This window comes from Malaclemys terrapin, chromosome 4 (assembly GCF_027887155.1).
Source record: "Malaclemys terrapin pileata isolate rMalTer1 chromosome 4, rMalTer1.hap1, whole genome shotgun sequence".
Lineage (NCBI taxonomy): Eukaryota > Metazoa > Chordata > Testudines > Emydidae > Malaclemys > Malaclemys terrapin.
In genome coordinates, this window is record NC_071508.1 from 61,385,848 (window position 1) to 61,397,204 (window position 11,357).

Sequence of the window (11,357 nt, forward strand, 5' to 3'; positions counted from 1 at the left end):
CATCCCACGGGGGTCACTGTTCCCCCCCCTCCCTAAACGGGGGTTTTGTACCCGCACGGGGTCTGGCAGTGTCTCCCCCCCCCCCCCCCGCTTAACCCCAGCTCTCACCCCCCACCACCGATTTTTGCCCTTCAGCCCCTCTTCTGACGCTAGCTAAAGTAGCTTGAACCCCCCAGGCCAGTAAAATTCTGCCCCCTGCTCAGACCCTGACAGCCCCCCGCTGCGATTTGCCCCCCTTAATCCTTTTAAACCCCCCCAAAGAGGAGGCAGCAAATCGTAAGTAGAAGTAAGGGCAGAGAGAGGGCAGTGGCTACAACGAAGGTTACTGGGCATGCTCAGTTCGAGTGAGCATGCTCAGTAAACCCAAAGTAGCAAAACGGGAGCGAGAGCACTACCCGCGATGGCTGCAGCGGGGCCAGCGCAGGTAGGACGCGGGGCGGGGACTCCCCGGCCAGGCACTGGCTGGTCCCGGCTGGGGGCCGAGGGGGGACCTCCTGCGCTAGTGACCCCGGGGCTGGGGGCTGCAGCAGCCGGAGCGCTGGGGCCGGGGGGCGGCTCTGGGGCCCCGGGGCGGGGGGGCCCTGGCCGGGCGGACACGCAGAGCCGGGCGCGGCCCCTTCCCCCGAGCGAGGCCCCGGCCGGGCAGAGGAGCCTGGAGGCGCCTGAGCCAGGGCTGGAGCGGGGCTGAGCACAGGCCTGGGGTGGGGGCGGGACTCCGGCCGGGGGGGAGGAGCCTGTTCCCAGCCCTGGGATTCGGGCCCCGCCCAGCGCCCCGCCCCAGAGCCCCGTGGGGAGCTGAGGGCGACTCCTGTCCCCGGCCAGCAGAGCCCCGAGTCCCCGGGGAGCTGTGCGGGGTGGGGGGGGGTCTCCCTGGGTCACAGCTGCTGGGCTGGGGGGTCCCTGGGAGTCGCTCCCCTAGAAACCGCGTCCCCTGCTGAGACTCCGGGCTGGGGGCTGGAGCGGAAGGTGCTGAGTGTGTAACGCTTGTGCCAGCAGCTCCAGGTGGTGTTCGAGGACGTCGCTCTGTATTTCACCTGGGAGGAGTGGGAGCTCTTATCCCAGCCAGAGAAGCATCTGTACCAGGACCAGATGCTGAGGAATTACTGGACTCTCGTTTCCCTGGGTAAGGACTGAGTTCCCTTCATTTATTCACATCTGTAAAACCAACCCTCGAGGCTTTGGTTACCATGTGCCACCCTATCACTGAGTGGTGGGACATGCCAGCCCCTTTCAGGTCAGCACCCTGTTGGAGGAGAACTCAGGGCTACAGAGCCTGGGGATAAGCTTAGTGTCACTTGTTTATTTGCATTACCTACCTCAGTCAGGGCACATCGGTGGTGGTAGCAAACAGCCCATGAGCACCAATCTCTTCCAGGAATCCCAGCCAGACGTTGAGGGCAGCAACTCTGCCTCAGGACCTGATTCTAGTTAGACAAACAAGGCAGGGAAAAAACGCTGCTGCTGCAACAGCTCCCCACCTCCCCCAAAAGAACGAACATAGTACATTTAACAACTGTACAGCTGAACAGTTCAAAAGAACTGGAATGTCTGTGTAATGGCGCCACCTGGTGACACCTGCCATGACATGTTGTGGCCGATGTGCTTTAATGACATGCCCGAAACGTTTCAACAGCTATAAGATGGCAAAGGAGCAACGTTCCCGTCTTCCAAAGCCTTCCCCATGAGAAATGTTTCAGGAGACAGTTGGGTAAGTGAAATAATTCACCCTGTCTCTTAATCTGAGACGAATGGGTGTTCACTGGTGTTTCTGTGGGTTAAAGGAAATCCATGTCACACAGTTGTCCTATGGAACGTAGTGACACAGGATAGCATAGCGGCCAAGGTGTTTGCAGAATGGGATATTTCTATGGAACAGCTAGAGTTAGCCCAGCAAGGCTTTAAACTCGGCCCCCACTGCAACGTGAGACAGGGGTTGTAGACGTTGCTGATTCAGAGTACAAGTGAGAGACCGGACGAAATCTTCTCTAAGGAAGGTTTATTTCATTACTCTCCTGCTTGAGATCTCTTGCGCTTTACTCTAAAGCAGCCTGCGAGCTTGTTGTCCTGTCGTGCCAGGTGCTGCGCAAACATATAAACAAGTCTCTGCCCCCAAACATTTTAGTAATAAAACTTTCCCTCCCAAACAGGCTCTTCAGGTTCCAAACCAGACTTAATCCACCGGATCGAGCTAGGGGAGGCAGAACTCTGGATCCAGGATGCTGAGGGCTCCAGGGTAAACTCTGGGCCTGAGAGCCCCTCCTCAGGTGAGTCATAATAATCCAGTTCCTTCTGATTTACACACCTGCTAGCGGAGCGCTCCTTGATGTAGACGGTAAAGGCAGAGCGAGATTCACTGGCTAGGAACTGTCGGTGGAGATGCGGCAATTCTCTCTCAAAGCTTCGCTCTTGTTCCGCCAGCAGTTACTGGGCCAGAGGCAGAAATCGCTGGTGGAGAGTCTCTGGCTGAGATAGGCAGGAAGCCAGGCTGGATGGGCACAATGAGCCTGTCTGGCCTTGATAGCTATGAATCTTAGAAATCATCTCTGCACTGAGACAGGACTAAGTATTACCTAGTCCATCCTTGGCAGGTGTCTGTTTAACCTGTTCTTAAAAACCTCCAATGATGGAGATTCCACAGCCTGCCTAGATAATTTTGTTCCAGTGCTTAACTACCCTCAGAGGTTGGAAGTATTTCCTAATGTCTAACCTCTATTTCCCTTGCTGCAATTGAAGCCCATAAAATCTTGTCTTGTTCTCTGTGGATAAGGAGAACAATTTATCACCCTCCACTGTAACAACCTTTTATGTCCAGGAGGAGTGTTATCAGGGGTTCTCCGCCCCCTTCTCTTCTCCAGACTAAACAAACCCAGTTTTTTCACTTTTTTCATAAGTCTTGTTTTCTAGACATTTAATCAGTATTGTTGCTCTCCTCTGACCCTCTCCAATTTGTCCACATACTTCCTGAAGTGTGGGGCCCAGAACTGGACACACTAATGGCCTAGCCTATGTTTGTTTTCCTCTGCTTTCCCATGTATTTGTAAAATGCTTTGTTTTTTTCCCTTTACATTACTAGTTTAGTTTTGTTTTTTGCCTTGGCCTTTCTAATTTTCTCCGTACATGCTTGTATGTTTTTTAATACTCATTTTGTAATTTGACCTACTTTCCACTTCTTGTATGACTCTTTTTTTGAATTTCAGGTCATTGAAAATCTCCTGGTTAAGCCAGGGGGGCCTCTTAAAATACTTCCTATTTCTTCTATGCATTGGTAATCTCTGACCTACATATGATGGGGCCTCATTTGAGGGGTGCTGAGGGAACGAGAGAGATCTCCATGGTGGGGGGAAGTTTTTTGGGGCCTCATTTATCTAGTGGGTAGGACAGTGCAGTAAGATTCAGAAGATCTCGCTTCAGTTCTAGAAGCGAGTCACTACAGCTCCACCATGCCTCAGCTTCCCCAGCTGTGTAATGGAAAGGGCATTGGGGCTGTGAGCAATGTTCCCTCTCATTTTTTCCATCCATATGCAGAATAAATTTTGTCATGTGCACCGAGGTATGTGCGCCACCAGTAAAAAAAACAAAACCTAGATATGTGTATATTTTAAAAGTTACCATAGGGATAATTATTCCAGCCAGGAGACGTTAGGTATTTGAGAACTCACTAATTAAATTTAATTAAATTTAAGTGCAAGAGAAATAAAAATCATGAAATGCATAGACCAGTCAAAACACTAAAGTCACACACTTAGGAAGAATAAAATTGCAGAGAATATATGTGCATTATAGGAAGTATCAAGAAGTAACAATAATACAACAAGTATGTGTTTGGAGATGAGTGTGAAAGAGCCAGAGACTGTGTGTGTGTGTCTGTGTAACACACAGAGTCAGTCTGCGTGCTGGCTGCTGGTGAAATTTCTGAGAGACGCTGTGTGCTGTCTCTAAGACACTCACTGAAAGCTCTCCTGAGCCCTGTCTCCCCTGCCCTCACTCTGAGGTCACGGGGTACATGGACTAGTGGCGGGGAGGAGGGGAGAAAGAGAGAGACTGTGTGAGCTGGCTGCTGGGGGGCAAACAAGCACCTGGGTAGACAGACAAGCCTGTCCGGCCATAGACCACAACACCTTCTAGACTTCCCACACCTCAGAAAATCATACCAAAGTAAGGGGCACCCTAGAGACTTTTCAGATGGCTTTTCATGCCTCTGCCCCCTGCAAGAGCATCCCAGAGTCACTGGCCCTTGGCAGAGAAGGCGCTGTCCTCTCCAGGTTCCCACCCCACCCCCTCTCTGCCACTTCACTTCGCACGTGACCTCTCAGACTGGAGAAACCTGTCCCCGGTGAGCAAGGAGAAAGCTGGGAATTTCGCAGGGCAGGACCAGTCACATATGACTAGTGTAAGGTGATGCCACGCAGAGGATGCCATTGAGTAGAGCAGATCTCTAGCACTTGCAGTGTTTCACTGTAATAATCTAAAACTGCCCCACGTGCCAGGCAGTTGCTGTGGGGGGAGTGGACACATTTGGGGGCCAGATTAAATTGTCCTGCGGGCCATGACTTTGAGTACCCTGGTGTATGGGCTGGGTGTGAGGGAGAGGGTGGTGGGATGGCCTTTGTCACATCCCTTCTCCTTCTGCTCTTTGAGGCATGAAACCTTTGTCACTTACATTGCTTCAGTGTCAGTGCTTAGCACAGCCCTCAGCCCTAATGCGTCTGTGACTGTCTGTAGACCAAAGGCTGGGTGGCACCATTCACCCCCTCCAGCTCAGCAGTGCCACGGATCGGGTTGTGACACAATGCAGACATGTTTTCCAGGTTACATCACACAAACCCTGAGTGACTGCTCATCCCCTCAAATCCTTCCCACACACACACCTCCCTGCCCAAATCCTCACCTTCTTGAGGATTTTAGTTTAGTTTTAGTTGTGCACAAAGACTGACACCCCAGGCCGACAGTAAATGATTTTTTCAAAAGGAATTCCTAGAAACAGACTCACTCCCCCACAGGAATAAGCTACAAAAAAGTAAATTTTATTGAAGGAAAAAAAAAAAGCAAGAAAAAACATCTGGAAGGTTAGGCTGCTGTTAGATATTTAAAAAAACAACAACTGCAAGGATTAAACACCAGGAATGGCTTTCTTGAGGTCTAGCTTAAAGGTTACAAAAACAAAACAAAAGCACCTGTTAGCACAGACGCCTCCACAAGCCCAAAATAAAGAGTTAAACCCGATCGCGTCTAACTAAACATTTCCTGTTCTACTTACATAGCTGTAGTTGCAAATGAGAAAGTCTAGGTATGGGTATTGATGATTTTCGTACCTGGCCCCAAGCTTCTTACACTACAGCTGCTGCCCTGTCTCTCCAGCCGAGAGAACAACAGAGAGACAAAGGGGAAGTTTTTACTCAATTTTAAAAATTTCTAACCTTCCCATTGGCTCTTTTGGCCAGATGCCCACTCACTTCGTCTTACCTAAGTATAGCAGTGAGACTCCTTAACCCTTTACAGGTGAGGCAAAGGGAACAGCTACTAAGGATTTTTATAGCTGACTGGCTGGGTGTACTACCGCCCCCTGCCCCCCCTCCCCCCAATACAACACCTGCCCTTCTCCTCGCCCTGCCCAGGAGGAACTTGCTGCCCAAAGAAGCTCCCTTCTCCCAGAGCTGCAACCCTAACCCCGGCCTGGTGCAGAGGGGTTGGTGTGGGGTAGTGCAGTGGTTCTCAACCAGGGATCTGGGGTCCCCTAGGGGGCCATGAGCAGGTTGCAGGGGGGCCTCCAAGCAGGGCCAGCATTAGAGTCGCTGGGGCCCATGGCAGAAAGCCCAAGCCCCACCGCATGGGGCTGAAGTCCAGGTCCCCAAGCCCTGCCACTCAGGGCTGAAGCTGAAGCCTGAGCAATGTAGCTTTGTGGGGGTCCCCATAGCCTGGGGGCCCAGGCAATTGCCCTGCTTGCTACCCCCTAACGCCATCCCTGGCTTTTATATGCAGAAAACCAATTATTGCGGCACAGGTGGGCCATGGCGTTTTTATAGCATGTTGAGGGGGGCCTCGGAAAGAAAAAGGTTGAGAACCCCTGGGGTAGAGAAGATCTGGGTGGCAAGGCCATACACTGAAATTTGACCCCCGGTCCCCCACCATCATGACCATAGGTGCCGGCAAATCTGAGTGGCACTGGAACCCCGCAGGCCAGGTCTCAGTGCCCGGAGCAAGGCATTGGGTCCCGCCCTGTCGGACAGGAGCCGCCAAAAACAGTCACAGACAAATGGGGAAATCGCTCCATCTGTGACATTTTCCATCCTTGGCAAACCTGCAGCCCTAAACATGAGCTAACACCGGGATTGTCTCTGCTCTCTCCAGCAGGCCACGGGGTACCGGGAAGAACAAGGACACGGTCTGAATGTGGGGAGAACATGGCAGGAACGCAGGATCCCATATCCCACAGGGGGATCCATGCACAGAACACCGTCCATCCCCGGGGTAAACTCAGCCAGAGACCAGACCTGGCTACACACCAGAGACTCCCCATGAGCCAGGGTCCCCATCACTGCGTCGACTGTGACAAGAGGTTCAGGAACCCCTTTGCACTGACGCAGCACCGGCGCACGCACACCGGGGAGCGGCCGTACTGCTGCGCTGACTGTGGCAAGAGCTTTGCAAAGAACTCAGCCCTGAGAACACATCAGCGCACGCACACCGGGGAGAGGCCGCACCGCTGTGCTTACTGTGGAAAGGGCTTTGTACAGTTTGCACACCTGAAAAGACACCAGCGCACGCACACCGGGGAACAGCCGTACAGCTGCACTGACTGTGGCAAGGGCTTTGCCCAGAGCTCAAGTCTGAGAACACATCAGTGCACACACACGGGGGAGCGGCCGTACTGCTGCACCGACTGTGGCAAGGGCTTTGCAGAGAGCTCAACGCTGAGAATACACCAGCGTGTGCACACCGGGGAGCGGCCGTATCACTGCACCGACTGCGGAAAGGGATTTGCACATAACTCAACTCTGAGAAAACATCAGCGCATGCACACCGGGGAGCAGCCATACCGCTGCAGTGACTGTGGCAAGGGCTTTGCAGAGAGCTCAAAGCTGAGAATACACCAGCGCACGCACACTGGGGAGCGGACGTATCGCTGTCCTGACTGTGGCAAGGGCTTTGCACGTTTTGCACACCTGCAAAGACACCAGCGCACGCACACGGGGGAACAGCCGTACAACTGCACCGACTGCGGCAAGGGCTTTGCGCAGAGCTCAAGACTGAGAACACACCAGCGCACGCACACCGGGGAGCGGCCGTACTGCTGCACTGACTGCAGCAAGAGCTTTACCCAGAGCTCAGCCCTGAGAATACACCAGCGCACGCACACCGGGGAGCGACCGTACCACTGTGGCGATTGCAAGAAAAGCTTCAGCATTGCCAGTACGCTGACCAGACATCAGCGCACACACACACCGGGGAGCAGCTGTATCGCTGTGCCAACTGTGGTAACAGGTTCAGCAATGCCAACAAGCTCACCCAGCTCCAGTGCATGCACACCAGGGAGCAGCCGGATCGCTGTGCTGACTGTGGCAAGGGCTTTGCACGCAGCTCAAACCTCTGAAGACATCAGCGCGCACACACCGAGGAACGGCCATTCCAATGCACTGTCTGCAGAAAAATCTTTGCACAGAGCCAATACCTGAGAATACACCAGTGCATTCATGGCGGGGATCGGATGTACACGTGTGCTGACTGTGGCAAATGCTTTGCTCACTTGGGCAACCTCACCTAGAACCAGTTGACTCACCAGTTTACACACCCTTCTGCCACCACCAGTGCCCGAGGGGCTTCTGGCAGCTGGCGGGCCTGGCACAGTGCCAGCAGAATCAGACCAGGGAGTGGTCCTGTCCCCATGGTGCCCAGCAGAGACTGTGAAGGGCAGGGAATGGGACTTAACTGAGCAGTGTGGGGAAGAGCAGACAGGTGGGGGGATTTTAGAGTAGATGGTCACAGCCTGCACCATTAGGGACCCCTGCATCTAGGTGGGGTCCAGCCAGGGGTCTCTCTGTCAAACTCCCCCCAACACATAGAGCTGTGAGGCAGCCAGGACAATCCCTCCCCACCCCCCATCTAGATGGGACTGAGTCAGGAACTCCCCCCCCCCCCCCCCACCTACCTCGTTTTCAGACGGGGTGACTCTTAGGTGACATCTGGAGATGGGATTTGCAGTCTTGTCTCAGCATGGATTGGTCCGAGGGGCGGGACAGCCCGGTGCGTGTGATTGAAAGAAGACTCAGGAACTGCTCATGCCATCAGTTTTTCTTCATCACATTTCTATTAAAATAATGTACCTAATGTGTAACAAAGGTCTGTCTAACCAGGTGTTTCTTTGCTATTAAAGAAGCTGATGCATTTGAATGGTGTGTGGAGAAGCCAATGTGAAGTGTAAATCTTTAAAATAAACCAGCCCCAATGTACTAAGGCCTGACTGACCATGATGCCCGATGAACTGTGTGACTGGCAGGTGCACACAGAGAGTTTTGCATTATTCCTTGGGGAATTCTATGCCAAAAAAAAAAAAAAAAAATTCTGCACACCATATTTTAAAATTCTGCATATTTTATTTGTCAAAGTAATGCAATATAATCACACTAGTTTCAATTATTTTGATAGTTTATTTCAAACTACCTATCAGCAACTATGTTTGTAACAATACAAACAAAAAAGCTTCAGGAAGTGATTTTTCACAAATAGATTCCTTACTAGACATTTAAACACAGAACTTTGAGTAATAATTCATTTAAACTACAATATTGAAACGTATTTCCTGCACCCCTCAGAAGCAGTGCAAAGGCTTCGGGGAGCCAGGGGTAATGAAGGAGCTGAGGGAGAGGGAAGTAATTGCTGGGAAGATACAAGCTAGTGCCCTCTCTTCTGGTGCCACAGCAGCCCCTAGAGGGACAAAGGTGTAATTGCAGTGCTTCTTCAAAATCAACAGGAGTACTTGTGGCACCTTAGAGACTAACAAATTTATTAGAGCATAAGCTTTCGTGGACTACAGCCCACTTCTTCTTCAAAATCAGTTATTCTGGGGTGAAAAATAATATGTGGAGCACATGAAGTTTGTGTTTGTGGAGTGGCGCAGAATTCCTCCATGAGTATCGCATATGAAGTGACATCACTGACGTAATCATTGACGTGTAGGGAAAAATCAAGCTCTGGTACAGAGGTACCCGTAGAGCTGTTAGTGTTCTTTCATCAGATGTTCTCTCCTGTTAGCCATGGCCACAGACCGCGCAAATGAGTCAAATGACTGTATGTGCCTCTGGTGAACTACTCCAAGGACAGAGTCATCCAGGAGTGGAAAGAGACTTTCCATAGAGATTGTTGGAACTTCTAGATGGAAATTTCTGCTAGGGATGTAAATACCGTTTTAAAAGTTAACCGTTTAAATGATTAAAATGTCATTTAAATGGTTAACTGTTTAAGCATCTGGGGTCCATCTGACTGGGGCTGGGGCTTCTCTGGCTGGATGGTGCTGTTCCGGCCGGGCGCCGTGTCTGGGACTGATCTGGCCGTGCGGTACTCCTGCAGCCGGACAGCACAACTGGGTCCACTCTGGCTGGTGTACTGACTTTGCGAGTGCTTTTTATGTAGCCTGTTGTAAAACTAAGCCACTCTCTAGATGAGATGGTGTACCCCCTGGAAGACCTCTGCATACCCGAGGGGTACATGTACCCCTGGTTGAGAACCACTGACCTAAGTGATTTGCCCAAAGTCACAGAGGGAGCAAGTGGCAGAGCTAGGAATAGAAACCAAGAATCCTGTAGCCCAGCCCAGCCCCGTAGCCACAAGCCCAGCCTCGCTTCCTCATTCAAGGCTCCGAATGCCCCTCTGCATGGTCTGGCCTGGCCCAGAGAACGCAGCAAGGCTGCAGCCCATGACCCTCTCTGCCCCAGGAGTTGGGCTGACAGGACCCAGCTACCCCTCCCTTGATGGCCACCTCAGTTGACGCTTTGGGCACTGCTCAATGATGCTGGCCTGGTTGGTGTTCAGATCAGGGTTGGGTCCCTCCTTTGAAATAGGACAGAGAGGGGGAGACATGGTTGGGATCCCATTCCAGGGCAGTCCTGGCTCCCAGCCCCCACTGCTATAACCCACCAGCCTCCCCTGCCCTCCCAGAGCCAGGGATAGAACCCTGAGGCCCCTGGAGACCCTCCCTATCGCAAACCACCAGTCCGAAGGCCCTTCCCCTCTTCAGCCACTGTTAGCTGTTACCTCAGGCTGCCTGAACCACAGGGACTGGGCTGCCCGCCTCCCCCGGGAAGCAGATACCCAGCCACATTAAGGGAGGTGCTCTGGGGCAGAGGAAAGGTCCAGTGGAGAAAGGATGAGAAGGGGAAACACTACCCCACAGAGCAGCATCCTCTGCTCCAGCAGCCAGGGAGGGTGCTGGCCTTGGGCTAACAGAGGTTAGGGGCAGCAGAGTCAGTGCTAGTGGTCAAGGCTGGGGTGGAAGGGCTCTATAGCGCCCCCTCTGGTTGGGTCTGGGTCCATGGGGTGCTGGGGGCCCCAGCAGTCTCTGCATCACCCCCTGTAGCTGGAGCAGGGCTGGCAGGGCTCTGTAATGTCCCCTCTGGCTGGGGCTGTGTCATACACACAGTTCATCCCTTCTTTCCCCACCGTAGCTTTCACAACGAAGCACAGCAGGGTGAACTTTTGGAAGAACCGGCTACGCTGGGCATCCGGAAGGCCCTTGATGTATTTGACCTTGGACCACTTGTGGCCGGCATAAGTAACATCTGTGGTGTGCAGGGTATGGCCCGATGGGCGGTGACCAGGGGTAGCCAGCCGGGGTGTGAGCACCAAGGCCAGAACACAACATCTGTATGGGGCAGATGCCCTCCCCATGGTGCTGGGCAGGGACATGGGTGTGAGCTCCTGAAACACACACACATTACATGGCTGAGTGAGAGCTCCTGTAACACACACACACACACACACACACACACACACACACAGCACAGCACAACCCTCCTGAAACACACACAATACAGCCATGGGAGAGCGCCTGGAACCATAGGTGCTAGAATTAGGGGTGCTGCGTGACCCCCTGGTTTGAAGTGGTTTCCAATCCATACAAGGGTTACGGTTTGGTTCACTGGCTCTCAGGACCCCACACGATACAAAGGGCTCCAGTCCCGCACCTTGCCTGTAACGCGCACAGACACAGAGCGAGCGCTGGTCTGACACACACACACCATACACAGCCTGGGGGGTGATCTCCTGTGACACACGCACCAACATCACACAGCCTAGCAACAAACACACACTACACAGCCCCGATCTTTGTCTTTCTGTGACACACACACTGCCCCACTAGTTCC

The 11,357-nt window shown here is 52.8% G+C and overlaps 1 protein-coding gene across 1 annotated transcript; it reads left to right on the plus strand.

Annotated features, from left to right (window-relative positions):
- Positions 1 to 400: 400 nt before the first annotated feature.
- On the plus strand, positions 401 to 8,447 carry ZNF214 (zinc finger protein 214). Its single transcript, XM_054026155.1, has 4 exons — positions 401 to 424; positions 997 to 1,123; positions 2,148 to 2,264; positions 6,349 to 8,447. Exons 1-4 carry the CDS (start codon positions 401 to 403, stop codon positions 7,671 to 7,673), a joined length of 1,593 nt encoding a protein of 530 aa, XP_053882130.1. The 3' UTR covers positions 7,674 to 8,447.
- Positions 8,448 to 11,357: the final 2,910 nt, after the last annotated feature.